The sequence below is a fragment of the Rana temporaria genome, chromosome 5 (assembly GCF_905171775.1).
Source record: "Rana temporaria chromosome 5, aRanTem1.1, whole genome shotgun sequence".
NCBI lineage: Eukaryota > Metazoa > Chordata > Amphibia > Anura > Ranidae > Rana > Rana temporaria.
In genome coordinates this window covers 88,918,537-88,942,720 of record NC_053493.1, presented here as the reverse complement: position 1 = coordinate 88,942,720, position 24,184 = coordinate 88,918,537, and the positions used below count along the sequence as shown (strand labels likewise).

Sequence of the window (24,184 nt, the reverse complement as noted above, 5' to 3'; positions counted from 1 at the left end):
TATGCAAGAGTCACTTCTGTTCTGACAGGTTATGCTGACTCCAAGCAATCAGGGGTGATGGAGGAGGGGGGCTTAAGCACAAAGTCTGTGATTGACTGCCTCAGATGTGCATGTTTATCTATGTCCATTCCCTCCACTCAGGTCTCAACTTACACTCAGCTTCCTGCTCTATGCTGTGCAGTGTGAGAGATCAAATTCCCACCCTCTTCCTCTGGAAGCTCAGAAATGTTGTATAAACTGTACACTTTGAACCACTCCAGAGAATAGATGGCTGTAGATAAACAGGTACAACTGACGTAGGAGGGTTTGTTTCATCACTGTGTATCACCTGAGACTAGTCACTTCACTGGGTATATAGAAGGGTTTACAACCACGTTAGCTGTAAGGGGTATCATCTGCCTGATTATGTGGTGTGCCAGAGCTTTATAAATCTCAGGAATAGATGGACAGAAATCCAAACAATTGGCAGTAAATATGGCTCCCACATATGTAAGGCATTCTCTCTGGACAGCTGTGCCTTTGTTTATGGCCTTGTGTTTGTCTTTAGCCTATAACATTTTAGCAATAACATAAATTATACATTTTTTATCTCTTAAAGATGCTTTCAAAATCAATCGAACAACTCCGCCAGCCTGGAAGCCATCTAGAGGAATCGGAGGAAGAACAGCATAGTGATTATCTGATGCAAGAAGAGAAGGTGTCCTCCTCGGCTTACATACGAAGTTACAGCAGTACTGACATCAGAACTGACCACCTCAGACCTGTGAAGGTGAAGGAGGAGCCACCGGACAGTGATGACGAAAGCCAAATGCCACATGAATCTATTCACAAAATGGCTTTTGTGCAACAGGTAATAGGCCAAGAAATAGCTCCAGGATTTGTTATTAAAGTTGTCCTTTGAACTTTAGGACTGACTAAGAAAAAGTAAGACCCCTACATTATGTAAATAGACATTTTTATTTGAATATGTTAATACAGGTTCTTTTCTTTTTTTAATCTTAGTAAAGCTGGTCATATACTAGATTTTTGAATAACAGTCCTTATAAATATCTGTGCAAACATTTGCAATGAAATTCTCAGTACATCAGATGACTGGACAAATGTCATTCGATTTTGGAGTGAATGGAATTTCCTAAACAAAAACTACATACACTATTGAGAAAAAAAATCCATCCTGCACCTTCAAGCTTTCTCATTACTATGGTTTAAAAAAAAAAGTTATTTTTATCCCACTAACAATTAGAAAGTCAAATGAATGTCAACAAAAATCCTATAATGCCGTGTACGGAAATTCCGTGGATTTTTTTTTCCGACGGAATGTTGACTACTTGTGTTGCATACACACGGTCACACAAAACATCAAGAATGTGGTGACGTACAACACTATGATGAGCCGAGAAAAATGAAGTTCAATAGGCAGAGCGGCTCTTCTGCTTGATTCCAAGCATGCGTGTTTTTTTGTGCATCGGGATTGCATACAGACGATTGGAATTTCCGACAAGCACTTTGTCAGAAAATTTGAGAACCAGCTCTCAAATTTTTGTTATCGGAAATATCGACAGCATATGTCGACAAAAAGCTCACATTGAACATTTGTTGTCGGAATTTCCGATAGTGTGTACGCGGCGTTAGTGTATGGCCAGCTTGAGATCACTTTTAGCTTTAGTGCTAATAGAAATCACAGCTAAGGAGACACTTACATATGTAAAAAGGGAATTACAGGTATGGTATTATTTTTTTTCTGAACATCTACTATCCAAAAATATTTATTTTCAGAAAAAAATATTATCTGAACTTTAGACAGATATAAAAACCCTGCTTCCAGTTTAACTCTGTGAATGTGCTTATGGGCCAAAAGAGCACAGACATGATCGTATCTGTGTGCTGCTGTTTCTCCATTGTCCATTCTGTAGGTAGGAGGTAGGTTCCTGACCGAACTGTATTTTTTAGCTGAAGTACAGTAAGGGAAGATGACAGGCTTGGCAGGACCATCTGGTAGGGGTACTTGGTTAAGAAGACTGACTGAACAGAATTACACATTCTTTGGTAGACATTTTTGTGAGAACCTTTTATTGAGTTTACAGACACGCTTAAAAGGCCTCCTTTTTTTGTGGGGTGCTATAAATTTATGAACAGTTGACAGCCCTGCTCAGGTGTATCTATCCCAGGGACAGTATGATACATTTTTCAGATGATTTCCTGCATCAGGTGGGATAAAGAGTAACGTTTAAATAATAAGAGTGAGACCTAGCAGTAGAGAGAGGATCATATGTACTTGCCTTCTTTTGGCACCACTAAGTGTGAAGAACTCCAAGTTCCCTTGTCTAGAGAATTCCAGATGTTAAACATTCTGGATTACATCCCTTAGCTGTATACTTAGCTGTATACTGTATATTTCTGTATAATTATTGTAAACTTTAGATCTGAAAAATACACGCTAATCAAGGCTAATTTTACCAAGGTATGTATGGCTTATCTTTTTTTTATAAATATTTTGATGAACTATGTTTTAGAATTCTTTTTAAATAAATACAAACGTTCAAATAAATCCTGTGAGGTCAAAGAGGCTTCCCGTCATTTAAAAATTTCCACCCATCAATTTTGGGACAGTTTTTTTTTCAAGCTTGCTTTTGCAGGAATTTTTGTTTTTCAGGAAAAAAAAAACATCATTATGCGAAATTACTCTGCTAACCTATTTCACTCCTGGGTTTACATACGTATTCTTTTTTTTTTTTTTACTATTTTGAGAGGCGCTATATTGGAACTAAAATTTGTATATTGGGTGCCCTGAATCATGATCCACAAGCTTGGTGTAGGTGAGTGATTCACCAAGTAGTGAAGGGAACCTAAGTATAGTCCTAAAATCAAGTCAGCTATGGCAGCTCCTATCAGTCCTGGCAGATGCTTTTAGACAAATATATGAACAATTTTAGAATCTCTTGATTCCATTTTGGCAGATAGTTGATACAGAATGCATGAATATGAACTTTGCAGTTGTTGATTAATAGTAACATACCTATTTGAGGAAGATGAGAAATTGAAAAGGAGACAGTTCCCCTAACAGTCTCTAAAAAAAGTTCTCCAATTAGGTGATAAGAGGTTTAGTGAGTCCTCAATGGACATTGGGAACTGTTAGAGGAACAATTTCTCATTTTGTTACCTGCATGATGGTACCCCCATTTAGTATTTGAGTGTAATTTTGTTTGAGGCTTGTCCTTGATATTTGAGATGTTATACTAATGGGGCGAAAACTTTCATAACCTGTCTTGCGTTTAAAGGAATGTTTGGAAAATTCTCAATTGGGGATAGAGTCAGCAGTACGTGGCATAGGTATAACCTTTTCCCATATCTCCAAAAATAAAGAAAATATTTTGTCTTTATTAAATTTAAATTTAGCCTTTAACCAACTGGGTGAGTGAAATAAAGATAGCTTTAAAGTGTTTGTTTCCCTAAAAAAAATGGATCCTGTTCCCTTAAAGAATGTTATACAGCACAGTGCTTGTGCTGTTTTCTTTTTTTTTGTAACATGTATAACCTAAAAAACATGACTGATCCTGCCTGGTTCTGCCTCGCCCCTGTAAACTGACCACAGTTTATTATGGCTGCTGAGCCCTGAAACCGTGGTCAGATTATGTGCCTCCATCATTCATAGCTCTGCTCTTGCCTCCCCCCCCCTCATCTGTCAACTGTGTCAGTGCTGATATGCTCCCCACCTGCTGATATCATAACACAATGACATTCCTACAATCCCCTCTCTGCTATATAAAATAATGTCCCCAGTGTGTGTGTTTTTTTTAAATGTCTCTATGTACCTCTTTTAATAGTGCTGCTCAGCACTCACATGACCGGCTGCATTTCTCTTTTTCTCCTCTACCCTCCTCCTCCTCCTGGCTGATGTCAGCGGAGGTTTCTCAGGATCTCAGGCCACTGTAGCTTTTAGATGGAGGGAGGAGAGAGGCGGCCGGTCACATGAGCGCCAAGCGGCACTATGAAATGAGGTACACAGGGGCATTTTTTTGATGTTTCTCAGCCCCACCCACTGTAGCTGTATGAATCGAGGGAGGAGAGAGACGGCCCGGCCCCATGAGCGCCGAGTGGCACTATGAAATGAGGTACACAGGGGCATTTTTTTTAGGTTTCTCAGCCCCACCCACTGTAGCTGTCAGATCGAGGTAGGAGACAGGCGGCTGGTCCCATGAGCGCCGAGCGGCACTATGAAATGAGATACACAGGGGCATTTTTTTAAGCGCATACACTGGAGACATTTTTTTATATGTTAGAGGGGATTGTAGGAATGTCATTGAGTGGCTTGACAACCAATTTAAAGCTCTGACAGAATACTGAGATTTTTTTTAAATATTAAATGCACAAAACAACAGAAATTCACAATTCAGTATTCATTAAACAATTTTAATATGACATACGAAATACACAATACTTTCCACTAATATTAGAAATGCAATACTTGACTTGCATATTTTTTCCAGTGGGGTTGATTTACTACAACTGGAGAGTGCAAAATCTAGTAACGTTCTTTAGTTAAATCAATAAGTTTCCATTTTTTTTTGTCAAAGCTTAATTGAACAAGGTGAAGTTAGAAGCTGATTGACTACCATGCACAGTTTCAACAGATTTTGCACTTTCCAGTTTTAGTAAATGGACCCCAGTGTTCTCAGTTGTCAGCAGAGCTAAGCTGTGGTTCATAGCCTATATGCTCTTAGTCCATATGTTTGCTAACCAAAGATGTTGTTTGCGGGTTTCTTTGTTTTAGTCATAACATTTTGGCCATAATGTGCTATATCGAAAAGAGTACTAATTATTCTTGTTGTACAGTGATCCTTTATGCAGTAAACATGAAGGAACCAGAACAATGGGCAATGTGGTAATTGGTTCATGGAAAATGGTAAGAATGTTGTCTTGGCCATTGCTTGGAGGCATCCACCGCTCCTCGTGGGAGGAACTCTCCTCTATACCTCACATGACTTAATATTATCAGGATAGTCAGTTTCAATTTAATCTTATAATGACTAGACTGTAACTATCACCTTCAACAACATATAAGAAGAGTTATGTGAGAAAATATGGCTGTTTGTGATAAGTCCATCCCATTGCACACCTTTCTAAAGCTTTTTATTGTCATCAAAAACTACAAATCTACAAAATTGTGTAAATAATATCACGCTAAACAATCTATTTTATATGTGAAGGTGTCTTAAATGTTATTCTGCCATTGTTTTTAATGTTATCCAGTCATATGAATGCTTGCTAAGTTGCAATTCACATTTTCTATTTGATTTCTTGGTAATGGAAATATACAGTTTGCCTAATTTCTAATTAGGTGTTACTTTTTATAGCTATAATTTATTTTCTGTAGAGAATCATGATGTATGGCATATTTACATTTTTATTTAAGAAATATTTATGTTAATGGAGGCTGCTGTGTTGGAAATAGATCTGGAAGCCTAATAGATGTTCACTGTAGACAGATGTGTGAATAAGATCAGCAAACATTGAATGGGGAAATAGCTGCTATTCACAAATATATTGTAAATATGAATGCATTTATAGGAATGTATTTGAACTAAACATATGTAAAATACCTTTTTGTTCTTTGGAAACAATGCACTGTTTAAAATACCCTGCCATCTTTGTGAAAAAATATGGGTTTTCTTAATAGGAACATATATATATAACAGATTGCAGTAAGCCACATAAGCCAATCACAGACTCACAGTCATTGGGCTGAATATGCCTAAGTGCTGAAAGCCAATTTTTGTTTGGTTGCTATACAGTACTGCACATCTTGGCCCTTTGGGCTTTATCAATTAAATCATCCCATGTAATGGAATAGATAGTCATTTTTTTTCTAAAATATTAATAGTTATTGAGAAGCTATCACAATGGCAAAAATGTTCATAATATAAATTAAAATTGTTTCTGAAATAACTAAAAAATGCATTGATGCAAATTTGAATATTAGGAGACATTTTTTCCATATGTAGGTTTCCATTTTTTGTTTCCATCTTTTTTTTTTGGAGAGGTCAGTTCCTGCCAACAGTTTGCCAACCACAAAATATTGAAATATGTAGAGGAGTACAGAAACATTTTGCTTATTCTTAATTAAGGTGTATATATTTTTTAACACACTTGAATTTGGGGTTTATTGTATGTACTGGGAATTTCATGCCATACTGATATAAGTGATATTGAAATGGATAATTATCCATAAATAAATATTTTTATGTAATTCATTTTCACACTGCATTTTGACAAAAGAAACAGGTAAAACGAATCACTGGTTGCATCAAATTAAATAATATATTTCCCACAATGTATATTACATTTATTCTATTGTATTTATTTTCACCATTAGTGGTGATTTTGTGTTTTATGTTTTGTAAATAGATTATGTTTATGTTATTTTTACTTTATGTTATTTTGTTAATTTTAAAATAAAGTTGTACCCTGTTTTTTTTAATGTCTTTTTGTTCTGCTGTTTGTTTATTCATTTAATTTCACACTTCAAACATAGAATATTCTTTAGGGTTAGGTGCACATCTGTGCGGATGGTTGCGGGTGTGCGACAGCGGCTAAATTGCACCTCTTCCTGCACCTGACTCCACCCGCAGCCACACGCGCTGCTCCTTTGCAATTGCACAGGGCTGCCAATCATTCTTAATGGCACCCCAATGCCAATGCAGTGCGTTTGCAAAAGCACCATACAACTTCCCTCCACCTGCATTTTAAAAATGGTGCAGGAACTTGTTTCCTGCATGAAATACAAACACAGCAGCCCATTAAACTGAATGAGCTGCCGTGTTTGGCAAACACAAGCTTGCAGAGCCGCATAGATGTGAACCAGGCCTAATGTATGAATTTAAAATCAAGTACGTATAATTCTAAGCAATACAATAATATAATACCCTTTGCCTCTTACAAGACTATTTAAAAACGTTAGTGTCTTAATTTTTCATATGGCATTCTAGTTAGCTTTATCACATTCTCATTGTTTTAAAGATTCTTTCTTTAGTTGTTATTTGTATACCAGATAGTGAGTTTAGTTTACTAGGATAGTAAAGGTAGTAGTTTCCCTCCCTAATTAGTGTCTAGTTGCACTTTTGTTTTCTGTAGTAATTTCCCTTATGAAGGGATTGGGGTTGATTTAACAAAGGAGTACTGAGTGTTCACAATGCAAAGTAAGGACCTGATTCCCAAAAAAGCTGCCTAACTTAACTTTCAGCAGTTAAGTTACACTGACTTAAAATCTCTACCTAAGTGCCCGATCTTCAAAGCACTTACCTAGAAATTTCAGGCCGTGTAACTTAAGTGCCGCCGTCGCAAGGTGGTCCTCCTCTCCGGGGGGCTTTTAAAATTTAAATGAGGCACGCTCCCGCGCCGGCCGTACTGCGCATGCGTGTGACGTCATTTTCCCGACGTGCAGCGCGCGAACGTAATTAACGCCGGGCGGCTTTGAGAATTGCGACGGGACACTAAAGTTGCGACGGGTGAAAAAAAATATACGCGCCGGGAAAACAAATAATTATAAAAAAAATGACAGCGTCGCTCAGCATGCATTCCTGAGAGGGAGAACTCCATGCCAATTTTCAAAGAAAAAACCGGCATGGGTTCCCCCCCCCAGGAGCATACCAGGCCCTTAGGTCTGGTATGGGTTGTAAGGAGACCCCCCCTACGCCGAAAAATCGACGTAGGGGTCCCCCTACAATCCATACCAGACCCGTATCCAAAGCACGCTACCCGGCCGGTCAGGAAGTGAGTGGGGACGAGCGAGCGCCCCCCCCTCCTGAGCCGTGCCAGGCCGCATGCCCTCAACATGGGGGGGTTGGGTGCTCTGGGGCAGGGGGGCGCACTGCGGGCCCCCCCACCCCAGAGCACCCTGTCCCCATGTTGATGAGGACAGGACCTCTTCCCGACAACCCTTGCCGTTGGTTGTCGGGGTCTGCGGGCAGGGGTTAACGGAATCTGGGAGTCCCCTCAAATAAGGGGGCCCCCAGATACCGGCCCCCCACCCTAAGTGAATGGATATGGGGTACATCGTACCCCTATCCATTCACCTGGAGGCAAAAAGTAAAAGTTAGTAAACACACAACACAAGGGTTTTTAAAATAATTTATTATTCTGCTCCGGAGGCCCCCCCTGTCTTCTTTATTAGCTCTATTACCAGGGGGGGCTTCTTCTTCCACTCTCCGGGGGTCTTCTTCCACTCTCCGGGGGTCTTCTTCCACTCTCTGGGGGGGGGTTTCTTCTTCCGCTCTCCGGGGGGGGGGCTTCTCCGCTCTCCGGGGGTCTTCATCTCTCTTCGCCGCTCTCCGCTGTTGACTCGGCGAACCCCGGTTCTTCTGCAGCTGTCCGGTGCCTTCTTCTTCAGCGCTGGCTGCCTGCTATCTTTGTGTGTTAGCTCAATTAGTAACAGGCAGCCGGCGCGGTCTTCTGTGACGTCACCTTCTTCTCCCCTCTTCCGATGTTGCCTCGTCGCCTCTTGTCACTGTAATGATGGAAGCGCGCCTTGCATCCCATTTATATAGGCATCACCGTCCCATCATGCTCCGGCAGGTACCCACGTGGTTGGTTCCTACCCACGTGCACCCACCACGTGGGTACCTACCGGAGCATGATGGGACGGTGATGCCTATATAAATGGGATGCAAGGCGCGCTTCCATCATTACAGTGACAAGAGGCGACGAGGCAACATCGGAAGAGGGGAGAAGAACAGAAGAGAAGAAGGTGACGTCACAGAAGACCGCGCCGGCTGCCTGTTACTAATTGAGCTAACACACAAAGATAGCAGGCAGCCAGCACTGAAGAAGAAGGCACCGGACAGCTGCAGAAGAACCGGGGTTTGCCGAGTCAACAGCAGAGAGCGGCGAAGAGAGATGAAGACCCCCGGAGAGCGGAGAAGCCCCCCCCTGGAGAGTGGAAGAAGACCCCCGGAGAGCGGAAGAAGACCCCCGGAGAGTGGAAGAAGAAGCCCCCCCTGGTAATAGAGCTAATAAAGAAGACAGGGGGGGCCTCCGGAGCAGAATAATAAATTATTTTAAAAACCCTTGTGTTGTGTGTTTACTAACTTTTACTTTTTGCCTCCAGGTGAATGGATAGGGGTACGATGTACCCCATATCCATTCACTTAGGGTGGGGGGCCGGTATCTGGGGGCCCCCTTATTTGAGGGGACTCCCAGATTCCGATAAGCCCCCGCCCGCAGACCCCGACAACCAACGGCAAGGGTTGTCGGGAAGAGGTCCTGTCCTCATCAACATGGGGACAGGGTGCTCTGGGGTGGGGGGGCCCGCAGTGCGCCCCCCTGCCCCAGAGCACCCAACCCCCCCATGTTGAGGGCATGCGGCCTGGCACGTCTCAGGAGGGGGGGGGGCGCTCGCTCGTCCCCACTCCCTTCCTGACCGGCCGGGTAGCGTGCTTTGGATACGGGTCTGGTATGGATTGTAGGGGGACCCCCTACGTCGATTTTTCGGCGTAGGGGGGGTCTCCTTACAACCCATACCAGACCTAAGGGCCTGGTATGCTCCTGGGGGGGGAACCCATGCCGGTTTTGAATTTAAAAATTGCCGTGGAGTTCTCCCTCAGGAATGCATACCAAATGCCGTCGCTTGAATGGGCCTTTACAAGGTGTGACTAACTTTACACATTGTAAAACCAGCCCTAGTTTTGCGCAAGCAAATTCGGAACTTACGCAGAAATCACAATGATGAAATGCTTTGAGAATCTGCTTAAGTCCTCATTTGCATACTCAAAGCTGCATTTCAATGAGAAATGCCCCCAGTGGCGGATGCGGTACTGCATCCTAAGATCTGACCGTGTAAGTGTCTTACACATGTCAGATTTTCTGCCTAACTTTGGAAAAAGCCTTTTGAGAATCGTTTCCAAAGTTAGGCACAGACTGAACAGCAGTTAAGTCTGCGTATCTCTTTTGGGAATCAGGCCCTAAGTGTCCACCTAGCTTAGTAAATATGTTTTTTTTTTCATGTTAAATGCACTGTCACATGCCAGTAATTAAAAAAAAAACACACAATTTTGCTTGCATGTGATTGGATGAATGACACAAAGACAACTTCAACTTATTGAATAAGCTTAGTTTACATGCCTTTGCATTGTGAACATGCAATGTTTACTTTGCAAATGTAAATCTTCACTTTCTATCCCAGGATCCTTCATAAGGGAGGAAAGGTTTTCCCAGATAAGCACACCCTCCTATCTGCATGCCTGAGCTATGGGAAGATGGATTCCAAGAAGTAAATGCTAAATTATTCATCTGCCCTTACTTAAGATGGCCATGGCCGGCAACGTTAGATGGTGTATTTCAAAGTGATTTATCTGCTAAATAAAGCATGGAGACAAGCATGGATGGATAGGGAGTTTGCCTAGTGCACTACATGACATCTATAAAAAACACCACCCACTATAAGCAAAGTGTCTAAGTGTGTCTAAAAAAAATATATTTTTCTACGTTTGCATAGTTTTGCCAGTTTTTTTTTTTCTCGTATCCCACTGGAGAGATTTCCTCTCACTTCTTGTCTTGCTGGCACAGTAGGAAGAGAGAGGAAATACATCAAACGTGAGGGACAGTTGTCCCCACAACAGGTATGCCCATTGGAACACTTTTCCTCTATTTCTGTTAACAACTCACAATTTTGGTTTCTCCCTCACTTTTAGTCCTGGTACTAATAGTTACTAGGGCAAAAAGAGATTGTGACTCTTCCCAGTGGGGACACAGACAGCAATAGAGACCTATGAGAAGTCTTAAATATTTTACCATTTTGGCTTTAGAAATAATGTAAAAGGAAAAAAATAACATATATGCCCATTTGCTATAAAACTTTAAAAACAAGTATGACACAACACTTTTTTGTTATATGTCTTATTCAACTTCCAGGCTTTGTAAGGATCACAACCATATTGGTGGGATTCACCCATATGTCTGATTGACAGCTGTCTCCACCTCTCAGCATGCATCTGAGAGCCAAAGCAAGCTGCACCCGCACCCTCTCCAGCCTGTCGCTCCAGTGAGCGCTGGAGGGGCAGAGCGGAGAGCGGTGACTGACTCTGAGAAGACTGAGAACTGAGTGATCAACAGTCCCATGCCTGCTCAATTCTTAAGTCTTATGCCACGTACACACGATAATTTTTCGGCATGAAAAAAACGTTGTTTTAAAAAAATGTAATTTAAAATGATCGTGTGTGGGCTTCACATAATTTTTCAGCTTCTGAAAAACTAAATTTTTTTTTTCGAGCATGCTGCATTTTTTAACGTTTTAAACGGGTTGTAAAAACTGATCGTGTGTGGGCAAAAACTATGTTAAAAACCTTTTTAGTTATGAGACAGGAGCACTCGTTCTGGTAAAACTACCGTTCATAATGGAGTAAGCACATTCATCACGCTGTAACAGACAGAAAAGCGTGAATCGTCTTTTACTAACACGGAATCAGCTAAAGCAGCCCAAAGGGTGGCGTCATCTGCATGGAACTTCCCCTTTAAAGTGCCGTCGTATGTGTTGTACGCTACCGCGCTTTGCTAGAGCATTTTAAAAAAAAAGGATGGTGTGTGGGCAACGTCGTTTTAATGATGAAGTTGGAAAAACGTTGTTTTTTCTACATGCCGAAAAACGTAGTTTTTTTTCATGCCAAAAAATGATCGTGTGTATGTGGCATTAGAGCTGACCTGGGGCAGCTGCAGCATTACACCAATGCTGTAGCATTGAGCACTCATACTGATCCTTCAACTACAATAATTGGTGTGAGTTTCATTGGTAGATGTTGCTGCGATAGGTAAAAACTAACTTTTATTCAAATTACACTCCTGGCTCTAGTACATTGCAGACAGCGAAGGCTATGTAGGTCACTCCTAATCCACATCGTACATTCATAAAACACCTTGTATCCCTTTTTACAGAATACAAGGCATTATATGATTGCAAGAGGGGCATAGTCTTCCCTCCTCCAACCACATTACACCTAATATAACAAAAGGGATTGTTAATGCATTTCCTACAAATCTTGCAAATACTACAGTGAAAGAAAACAGATAAGTATTCTAGATTCAGACATAGACTTTGATGGACCTAGGTCAGTAAAATCCCTCTGACATTAATTGAGCAGTATACATGGCAGTTTAGAGGTTGCATTTGACTTGCTTTGATCTCCCCTGAAGTTTTTTCAATGCAGCAGCTACTATTGCAGTGTATTTGAATTGTTGGCAAAGCAGGCCAAAGTCAGCATTTTTTTTTTGGAAAACAAATAGAAAATGCAGCATTTAAAGCAGAGCTCCGGTCAAAAAAAAAATGCTCTGCTATTACTTTACCGATGCTGCTATCTGCCTAGGTCAGGGGTAAGCAACTTCGGCCCTCCAGCTGTGGTAAAACTACAAATCCCATCATGCCTCTGCCTCTAGGAGTCATGCCTGTGATTGTCAGGGTTTTGCAATGTCTCATGGGTCTTGTAGTTTCAAAACAGCTGGAGGGCCGAGGTTGCCTACCCCTGGCCTAGGTAATGGCATCATTACGAGTTTTTAAAAATGTTTCATAGAACATTGAGGATAACAGTAGTTATCGATGACACATTAGTAATTAAGGCCATTTTTAGGTCAGATGGACTTAAACTTTTGTGTACTGGAAGCCCATATGTCACTAGGCACTTTTTGGAGTCAGTTGTTTTGTCAGTTACCTATGAACTTAAAGGCATATGCATCTTGTAGTCTATGACCAACCAACACATTTTTCTTTCTTTCTTCTTAGATGAAGTGGGGAAGGGTTGAAATCCTGTCTGGTTTTAATTTCTATATTTGGCTTTCTTACGCTCACTTCTTGCCCTGCTGATAATGTTTTACTAGACAGGAAATTAGGGGAACTCTCAAAAAGCTACACAGAGGGTACAACATGTAACATGTTCAGCTTTGGACCCCTCTTCCCCCTTGTGATAGCAACCTGAGTATCTTCTCCCCGTATTAGCTGCCACAATTCAAAGAAAGCACGGCCATGCGGGGCTCCACCAACACAACTGCATCATTGGCTCACTGAACCCAAAAGACATCATGTACTGTTGCTATGTTGTATAGACAATGTAGGACTTGATTGTGTCATAACTCACACTCACACAGCAAATACATTTTAGCATTCTTGGTAACATTCCTCTGCTAGGAACATGTCTTTTACACACACACAAATTACTTGTCCTTGTAACCTACCTGGTGGTGGAACATGAAGCTTTGAGGAAGGCCTCTCTTATAGCCTAGTCCCTGGTAAGGTAACAGGGAACACCAGAGCTTAGAGTAGCACTAGTGCCTGGAAAATGTTTTGCTGGCATGTGCTGGCTTGCGTCTGGAATACAGGAATATCAGGACTGGACATGCTGGCAGAGGAACAGGAGCCAGTGAAGGATGCAGATAGGCTGGTGCAGATGCAGATGCAGGATAAGCACAGGGCAGAGTCGGACAGTCCAGGTCAGCAACTAGTGAGCAGATCAGGTTCAGGCGGCAGGCTGGAGAGTAGTCAGAAGACAGACCAGAGTTAGTAACAGCAGAGCGGATGAGCAGAAGAAGCAGCCAGAAGTGTATACCAGGGGCAAGTCAAGGGTTTATACAGGCGGTGTTCAGGCAGGATCAGGTAGGCAACAGAAGACCAGCAGGAATGGATAACAGGAACACAGGAAACGTAATAGAACAAAAGGCACTGACACACTGCACTACTGCAGTTTAAATAGCCCTTCTGGCACCAATGCGCGCTTGCGCATGCACTTTCAAATGCGAACGTGGTGCCGTTCGTGCACGCGTGCTCACACCAGCTATCTGGCCACGGACACAATTTCGCAGGATCATTTGTCTGTGTACACGCATGTTTCTTTCCTGACAGTTTTACTGGTGCTTATAACCTTATATAAGAGACCTTTGCACTGACAATGGAAAAATAATTGGGCCAAAAACTAAATTATTAGACACATGCCTACTTTGGCTAATGGTAAATATGAACCTGGTTACACACCTATGGTTTAGGGTAGAGAGCATTCAGATCCAAATGCGCTTAGCAGTAATGTAAGGACTATCTAGCCCTTGCCAACACCCTTTCTAACTTTTTTTTAATTCTTCTTACTGGTACAGGTGACTCAAAATCATTTATTTTAAACTGCTAACAGTTGTAATAGCAAAAATAAACAACATAACTAATCTTAGTTTCCTTCAAATTTGGTAACCATTTGTCCAGTGCTGAAAGAGTTGTATTTAATAAGCCCAGGAGGCATAAACAAATTAAAACTGCATGTAATTTAGGTAGCCTTATGCAATGTCAAAAGTTAGTGTACTTACTACTTTTTATGTGCACTATATAAACACAAACTTTGGCACATTTCTTAAGCCTGGGACTTCTCACTGGACCAATTTAACATAAAAGATTTACTGTTACAGTTTGTGTGTGGCCAGGGAATGTCATATGGAAAACATGTTTCCTGTTATTTAATTTAATTACTGGAATCACGTGCCAGCCTCAGGCATGTCAGTCCGAGCCTCTAAAGCTCTTTGTCTCACAAAGGGATGGACAACATTGAGGCTTTGTTATGCTGCCCGCAATCCTCGAATAAAGCCTTTTATTTCTTGCCTGTTTGTTTTACCAAAACAGCAGATTTTTTAATTATTTGGCTAAGGACTTTGACCTTTGGAAGCGCCACATGAAAAAAATCTGTAAACAATATAGTAGATTGCATAGATGCCCGCACAAATTGAGCCATATATCCCCCTTATCATTTTTTTAATTGACTCTGAGATGACCCTGAATTCTTAGCACTTGATAGCTTTTTTTAACTAAGCTAACAGTAGTTTGCAACAGGAGAGTTAAATAAATTACAAGATAAAGGGCTTTATATACCATTGAAACTGGTACAGAAAGGTTTGGGAAATCCAAAATAATTACATTTCTCAGAAACAACAATAGAGGTGAAATCTACCAATGGGGACACCTGTTCTAGTGACAACTAAGAAGGGATTTTCCCTCACTTTGGAAAGCTTTTTAATTACTTCCTGTTTTAGAGACAGGAAGTGAAGGGAAATAAATGCATTAGGACACAGCAAACAAAAAAAATATAATAAGGTTTTAAAACATCCTAAACTATATCCCCCAAAATATCAACTTTAGGTATATTTTAAAAATCTATGTGAATAAAGGCTGTAGACATATGTCATGCTCAAATGCTCATTAGCACTTACTTCCAAAACCAAACGTTAATGTTTATGTTGAAAAGAGTTAGAAATGTCATCACTTCCTATTCTAGTCAATCAACAGGAAACAAGAACTTGGAAAGTAATACACAAAGCAATTAGATGTTTTTATTTAGAAGGGTTAGTGCCCATGGAAATGCCTATAATCTGGCTCAGGTAGTAGCTCATAATGGGTTCTTAGAGGAAAGAACTTCAGTATACCATTTTTTGAATACAACATGCAGCCCAATTAGTCTGTTTACTTTGCAAAGAGACCACTGATCAATTAAAATAAGCCTGTGGACAGGCTATGGACATTAAAGTGATATTAAAAGTTTTTTTTTTTTTTTATAAAAAACCCTGTTATACTTACATGCTCTGTTTAATGCTTTTGCACAAAGCAGCCAAATACTGTTATTTTTGGGTCCCCTGCCAGTGCTCCTGGCTCATCCCCCTTCATTAGTGCCCTCAACTGCAATGGGGGCACTGGCACTGGTGCATGCTCACTTTTGAGCCTCATTCTATGCTTTGATAAGACACATAAAGCTGCTGCTTGGCCCCACCCCACTCTCTCCTCATTGGCTTTCTGTCTGTTATTGATAGCAGTGGGAGCCAATGGCTTCCACTGCTGTGTCTCAGTCAATGGATCGAGAGGGAGATCAATTGAATATTGGGGGGCTGTTGGGGGAACAGCACAAAGAAGGTTTGCACACCTTCAGCCTTTTCAACCACTTTAAGGTCTCCTTTACACTAGGGACACACGCTCTGAATGCTTTTCAAAGGCATTTGACAGGCAGAGAGGAGGCAATATGTCACATCTGCACCGCTTGTTTTAACCCCCAAAATGCTGTACTACCACACTGCAATTGCATGCATTACATGCAGTTGTAGGGCGGTTGTAACATGGCCCCATTTAGTTGAATAGATTGCGTGGGTTGTAGTGCCCACCGCATGTAACAGTGGGTATAATTTCTGCCACACCCACAAAGCAAAGTATCAGCTTGTTTACACCCCTGGTGGCAGCCTTTGCAGCTTAAGGGGCAGCAGTCAGAGGGGTGGTAAAAATGCAGCTGCCTCCCAACAGAAAGTGTACACAAGCCCTAATACATCAACACATTCTTAAGCATTAAATGATCTTGATAACAAGTCCTCCCTGATCTCTGTAGCTTCAGACTGAAATTCATCCTCAAACTTCACAGCAGAGGCACTGATATCACAACACATTTCATATTCAGGAACTGATTGCAACACAGGGTCAGAGTCTCTGTTGTGAACTTAGAGGGTAAATTGCTCCACAGCACCTGCAGCTACAGAGGTCAGGGTTAACTTGTTAAAACATATGTGAATCTTTTCAATTTTAAAAACTGGCCAATGGTTTTCTTGAAGAAGAATGAGCATGTAACTCACAAAAAGTCCCCTAAGTGCTGGTGAGAAAATGGTAACATTAAGGATAGGTCAACATATAAGTCAAAAGAAAGTAATTTATTTGAAGTCTGAGAACATTGGGAATAGCAGTAACTTTAACATCAGAAGTAGCTACTTTCCCTTTCTAGGCAGACTCTAATAGGTTGAATATGACTTCTATGGTTGTACCGCTTTAGGCAGAATGGTGACTGTAATAATGCATTCTGGAATTTCAATTTTCTTTTAGTAAAAATATTATAATATATTTGCAGACAAAATGACTAGAGCAGCCTTTCTCTACTTTTAACATGGAGGAATCTTTGCAATAACTCAGTGTAATGGTCTCTCAGGAGAATGCCCCATATATTTCGGGTCATTGGAAAGTAGAGATGGGCTAAACACCCCCCGGTTTGGTTCATGCCAGAACTCGCACACATCACAAAAGTTTGCACCTGAACCGTGAACACTATTAAAGTCTATGGGACCCTAACTTGAAAAATAAAAAATAAAACATTTTGAAGGCTTATATGCAAGCTATTGGCCATAAAAAGGGTATGGGGGTCCAGGTACTGCCCACCTGGGAGGGACATGTACCAATGCAAAACTTTTTTTATATTGTTTTTAAAGTAGCAGTGATTTTAATTATGCTAACAATTAAAGATTATTTTAAATATAGTGCCTTGGGGGTGGGGGTCTCCTTAGTCTGCAATAAAGTAGCACATCTATACCTTGTATAGAACCAGCTCCAGAAAAACTGACATTTATAAGAAAAAAAATGACATTTAAATTGATTTTCCCTGCAAGCTTTCTATATTTAGCAAAAAATGGCTTGGGGCCACAATTTAGTTCACTCAGAACAAGGTTAGAGATTTTTGGGGATAAATTCTGTTGTCTCTTTGGCAGACTTTGGATGGAAATAACAAAGTGAAGAAGCCCAATTATAGTACACTCAGGCCAAGATTAACAATTTTTATTTAGATAAAGTCTGGTGTCTCTTTCACATACTTTGGATAGAAGTAACAGGTGTGGAAAAATTGGTCTTTGGGTGTTGGTGGTGCCTTCACATCGTAACCCTATAGAGGTACTCTTGATGAAAGCAAGAATTGGCCTTGCTGTAAAAAAAAATTGATACCCCTGTGACACAGTTGTGTAAAAATTGGTCTTTGGGTGTTGGTGGTGCCTTCACCCCATAACTTTCTAAAGGCCACTCTGGCAGCTGCGTTGGATTGCGCTGTCAGCTTGGGTCATAACGGATGAGGATGATTTAGTAAGCCAGTCCACCACCTCCTCTGCATGCTGTGACTGGATAGCACTGGCAACATCACTAAACAGAGACAAATGTGCCCTGCCTGAGAACTCTGTGCCCTAATTGGTAGTGGTCAGGTACAAGGCTTCATACAATTAGGGTCCTAGAATGTACTGTGAGGTGCATAGTGCATTGTGGGGAACTCGACAGGCGAACATTTCATGAGCGCCCTGCACATTCAGGTGTTCGCCGAACAGGAAAACAGGATATGTTCGGGCTAAACTTTTGCCTCGGCCTGAACCATTCACCCAACACTATTGGGAAGATTCCCCCCACACAGATAGCCAAAAAGATATTTTTTTTATAGTGGTTAGTTACTCTGAGAGGCAGAGGTTGCTAACTGCTCAAGGAACCCTTAACTTCTGGAGGAACTCTAGGGTTCCATGGAACATGAACATTGCCTTTAACTTTAGGTTTGTATTGACTGAAAGGATGTTTTGTAACTGTGCCAACATTTAAATTGGGTAGCATAAGTCTGATCTGTTATTTTAAAGATGTATCCCATTTAAACAAATAAAATTATAGGTGCATTTAAAATATTTTAGGTCCAATATTTACCTTTAAAATCCCCTTGTGCAGAGAGCCAAAATTTCTGAAACTGAGTGCCACCATCGTGGATCAGACTCAGAGCTGTCACTCAACTGACACTCCATAGTATGCTATGCTAAAAAGTTATGTAGGGAGATTATAGGACAGGCAGATGAGCTGTAGCAGCACATACAGTAGAAGTACACTCTTAGAAGAGGAGAGGTCTATGATGTGCAAGGAAGGAGAGGGCCTGTCACATTTTCTAGCAGTTCAAAGGCACATTACAAGTGAAAAAAAAGCAATTTATGGAAAGGAAAACTGCTACAAGTAAGCATGTAAAATATGTGTATAAAATAATTTTGCACTCTAGTTAAAATAAAAAAATAATTGTAGGAGTGATCACTCCTATACTGCTGTGCTTGAATGTAATCAAAATCACATTTGTATCCAAAATGTAAGTGCATAGATACAACATAAAAATTAGGAAATACTTCAATATTAAATACAATAATTAAAGTGCAAAGTGAAACAGTAATGCCCTGTACACACGATCGGTTCGTCTGATGAAAACGAACCGATGGATTTTTTCATCAGATATCCGATGAAGCTGACTTTCAATAGTCTTGCCTACACACCATCGGTTAAAAATCCGATCGTGTCCAACGCGGTGACGTAAAACACAACAACGTGCAGAGAAAAATGAAGTTTAATGCTTCAGAGCATGCGTCGACTTGATTTTGAGCATGCATAGATTTTTGACCGATGGATTTCCCAACAGACGATCGTTTTTTTCTATCGGTTTTTTAACCATATGAAAAATTTAAAACAGGTTCTATTTTTTTCCACCGATGGGAAAAAAACTGATGGGGCCCACACACGATCAGTTTGCCTGATGAAAACAGTCCATCGGTCCGTTTTCATCAGACGAACCGATCGTGTGTACAGGGCATAAGAAAGACTGGGCAAGTAAATGAAGCAGGTAAAAAATCAAATATTGCAAACAGTGAAAAATATGCAAACACATATCTTCACAAGGTCTTCTACCTCCGCCTTTTCCCCTTTGGGCACTCCCTCGCCCTTAATATACATGACCCTCATCACAAAAGTCATATATGCACATTTAAAAAAATCTAATCCCAAGTGGGTAGTGGTAGATGAAGTCAGTATTGGTAAGCCATCAATAATGCAGCTCACAAGGAGACTGACATCGACAAGCCTTCAAAGAATTTACCCAGCAAGCCAAGGTACTTAGAATGAGTGTCACAATCCAATCTGAAAGCAGACAAAGAAGAGACATAGTGCTTACTGCCATTACTTTATTATAAACTAAATAAAATATAGCACTCACACGAGTAACATATAAAAGGCTCTCAGAAGAGTGGCACTGCTACACTGTAAAAAGCTGTATCTCTTTGGTCAGTGTCCCCTTTTTAGTAGGAGCTGTTTTTCCTGTTTAAGAGATAAAGCCCTGTATAGTATAGAAGGGCCAGTCTTCTCAGAGCTTTTGATATGTGGGTTTGCATATTTTTCTTGTGTGAGTGCTATATTGTTATCTTTTATAATACAATTATGGCTGTGAGCACTATGGCTCATTGTTTCCTTTGAGCTTGGATTCTGACACTTATCCTGAGTGGCTGGGTTTTGTGACCAGCTTGTGTTGCTGAGTTATTTCTCTGAAGGCTGGTTGATTTCAGTCTACTTGTAAGCTGCAGTATTAATAAGTTACCACTACTGACTTCATCCACCACCACCCACCTGGGATTTCATTAATTTGAATGTACATATATGACCTTTGGGATGAGGGTCATATATTAAAGGTGAGAGAAAGGGTGGAGGTCTTCTGCAGGTGCACATGTTTAATTGGTTGCAATATTTGACTTTTCGGGTTGCTTCGTGGACTTGCAGGGTCTTTCTCACTGTTTCACTTTGTACTCATGTTATTGTATTTGATATTGAAGTATTGAACAATTTTTATGTTGTAATCCATGCGCTAAAAATTTTTTTTTACAACAACTGTGATTTTTAATACATTTCACTGCAGTACACATATACACAAGCATGTAAAATACTTTTTTCAAATTGGGGTTGTATTTTTTTTTTAACCTAAACCTCTGTTTTGCCCATGCAGAGCAAAGCCCAGGTTCACTTTAATGTTCTCTTCCCTAGCTGCAGCTACTCATCTTACCTTTACTCACCAGCTGTTCTTTTCAGCCTGAATGCGCATAGCAAATGTTTGTTTTACGGTGAAATATAGCTGTGTATGCATGGACCAAGATTAGAACATATAGCAATATCCATTATACTTTACATTAGAATAATGCACAAATGATGATAATCAGCCAGCCATTCAACAACATGATTCTGGACTTACTCATAGGAAATGCTCATATTTGTTTGAGTGCAATCATCACTTAGATCTCGAAATAAGATGCATTCCCTGTGCCAAGCGTAGATATCAAGATTAAAGAGGTAATGCTAACTACTTGGATGTTTGCAATATGAATAGTACCTTTTATAATGCCGTGTGCCAGTTTTTTTCTGTAGCAGTTTCAAGGCTTTTAAAGAGCAGAACAAATGAGACAATAGACAAGTAGCTCATACAAAACAGAATCAAGAAAAAATAAAATTCTCACAACCTAAACTATGAAGAAAACCTGTATTATGGTGATAAGCAGTGGCGTTTGGTGCTCAAATTTTTTGGGGGGGCGCAAACGAAAAAAAATAAAATAAAAAACAAAAAAACAATTGCAGCAGCTTCACTGTGCCCATCAAATGCAGCTACTGTGCCCATCAATTGCCGCCACCGTGCCCATCAATTGCAGCCACTGTGCCCATCAAACGCAGCCACTGTGCCCATCAATTGTCGCCACTGTGCCCAGCAATTGTTGCCACTGTGCCATCAATTGTTGCCACTGTGCCATCAATTGTCACCACTGTGCCATGCCATCAAACGCAGCCACTGTGCCATGCCATCAAACGCAGCCACTGTGCAATCAATTGTCACCACTGTGCCATCAATTGTCACTACTGTTCCCATCAATTGTCGCCACTGTGCCATGCCATAAAACGCAGCCACTGTGCCCATTAATTGTCGCCACTGTGTCCATCAATTGTCGTCACTGTGCCATGCCATAAAACGCAGCCACTGTGCCATCAATTGTCGCCACTGTGCCCATCAATTGCCGCCAGTTTGCCCTCTCAAAAACCAGCAGTTTGCCCTGTAAAATTCTGCCAGATTGCCCCCTCAAATACCATCAGATTGCCCCCCCCACCCGGCACTTACCTTTCTTGGGTCAGCCATCCTCCCTCCACTGTCCCTCAATGTCTTCTCCCGCCCTCGATGTCGCTTCAGCCAATCAGGTTACCGGTTAAAGGTTACCAGAACCGGTGAACCTGATTGGCTGAGACGCCTGTCAGTGTTAGCCAGGGAATGCACCCCCCGTGCGTCCCCTGGTTAACTATTTGGAAGCCGATTACAGCCAACAGGCTGTAATCGGAAGGCCTATCAGAGCCGCTGGCTAAACAGATACCTAAGATGTCATGCTTTAAAATTGCACATGCTTGTGGAATGGCTACAAGCTACAGTACTTAAAAATCTCCATAGGCGACGCTTTACAATTTTTTACAGGTTACCCGTTTACAGTTACAGAGGAAGTCTTATACTAGAATTATAGCTCTTGCTCTAAAGATTGCGGCATTACCTCATATCTGTGGTTTGAACACTGTTTACATATGCTTGTGTGACTTATGTATGCGTTCGCTTCTGCATGCAAGCACGGAGGGATGGGGCACTTTTGATTTTTCTTATTTATTTTACTTATGTTTTATTTCTACACTGTTTGTTTTTTTATCTCTTTTATTCCTGTTACAAGAAATGTAAACATCCATTGTTATATAGGAACCCAGATCTCTCATTTACCTTTAAAAGCAAAAAAAACAAAAACAAATTTGAACTTCTACTGCCATAGTAAAAAAACAATACCAGGGTTATGGTAGCTAGCTACTGCCAAAACAACATACAGTTATGATGTATTTTTTACTATGGGCCGGTCATCAAGTGAGTGTAAGCTCAAAGTTTTCTGGTAAAAAAACTATTTGCTCTCTGCTGGCCTGGTCTACTATCTGAACTGCTTGCCATCTGACACAGAAGCTGCTGCACCCCTTCTGACAGCTCAGTAGTTGAGTTTTCATATTTAACCACCTTGGATTTTGTGTTACAACCTAAAATTAATTAATGTATTCAATCTATATCAATGATCTTACAGTGCAATAATCTGCATAGCGTTTCAATATTTTTCCAAAATAATTAAAAAAATTTTTTACTATGAAATCCCAAATAAAATCTGCTGCTACCAGCTGTCTTCAGAAGTCACATGATTCGTACAAATGAGTCCACCTGTGTGCAGTTAAATGGGAAAAAAACTATGGGGCCCACACACGATCGGTTCGTCCGATGAAAACGGTCTGTTTTCATCAGACGAACCGATCGTGTGTACAGGGCATAACAATTAAGTAAGATGGGAATTAATCAGGAAGCTAACTAAGATTCTAATGATAAAGGAGTTACTGGGATCTAATGCTGTGATGAAAGGAACCATATATGGGACATTTATAACTACAATAAATAAATAAATAAATAAATAAAAATAAAAAATATTTGGAGTTGGCCAAAAAAAAATTAAATTATGTGAACTGGAAAGAAAACATGGGGAAAATATTCTTGGGTTTGATAGGATCAAACAAAAAGAAAAATTGCCTTCGCACGAACCACTATGGATGGTGGAAAGCCAACCCTGACTATCGCCTTGAGGACACATTGCCCACATTGAAGCATGGTGGTCAAAGCATCATGTTCTAGGGATGCTTTTTATTGGTAGTGACTAGAGGAATCTGTATTGGTGGCTGATGCATTTTTGATCTAGAAAAAGATCTTGTGAATCCACCTTGAAGTTTTTCTTCACAGGGCCCAGGGAACCCCAAATACTCTGGTGTTCTTTAAACTCTGGCCACAACTCAAGCTCGATTGAACTCATATTTCATATTCGCTATATTCATTGTTTATCCTGGCAAGCAAATGTTATCATCCAAAAGAAAGGTGTAGGGTGTGAGGGGGTGGGTCAGAGCTTAGCAACCAAATCTGTGGTCAATATTTTCATAATGGAGAACCTCGGATTTTGAGGTTACTTTTATAGAATCTCCAAATATCTGGAGATGCCTTTTTTATGGATTTAAAAGCTTATTTTTAAAGTTAGGTGAGACCACAAGAAAGAAAAAATGGAAGCTGCAGTCTTCTCACTCTTGCAACTACTACTGGATGTCATGCTAACTGTCTTGCTTCATCCACTGTACAAGTCCTTGGATATAGGATCTGAATTGGTTTTATTTTTTAGGCTAAAAACATTTTCTGCAAATACAGTGGGGATCGAAAGTTTGGGCACGCCAGGTAAAAATTTGTATTAATGTGCATAACGAAGCCAAGGAAAGATGGAAAAATCTCCAAAAGGCATCAAATTACAGATTAGACATTCTTATAATATGTCAAAAAAAGTTAGATTTTTTTTCCATCATTTACACTTTCAAAATTACAGAAAACAAAAAAAATGGCGTCTGCAAAAATGTGGGCACCCTGCAGAATTTATAGCATGCACTGCCCCCTTTGCTAAGCTGAGACCTGCCAGTGTCATGGATTGTTCTCAATCATCGTCTGGGAAGACCAGGTGATGTCAATCTCAAAGG

General features: G+C 40.7%; 1 protein-coding gene across 3 annotated transcripts in view; it reads left to right on the top strand.

Annotated features, from left to right (window-relative positions):
- HDAC9 (histone deacetylase 9) overlaps positions 1-24,184 on the top strand; it is an 821,625-nt gene that overhangs the window by 720,392 nt on the left and 77,049 nt on the right. For 2 of the 3 annotated variants that reach the window (XM_040352828.1, XM_040352826.1), the window contains exon 13: positions 599-850. In XM_040352828.1, the coding sequence (XP_040208762.1) occupies positions 599-850 (252 nt within the window). Of the gene's footprint in view, positions 1-598; positions 1,360-24,184 lie in introns of those variants that run through there. The other variant, XM_040352829.1, reaches the window with a different exon arrangement.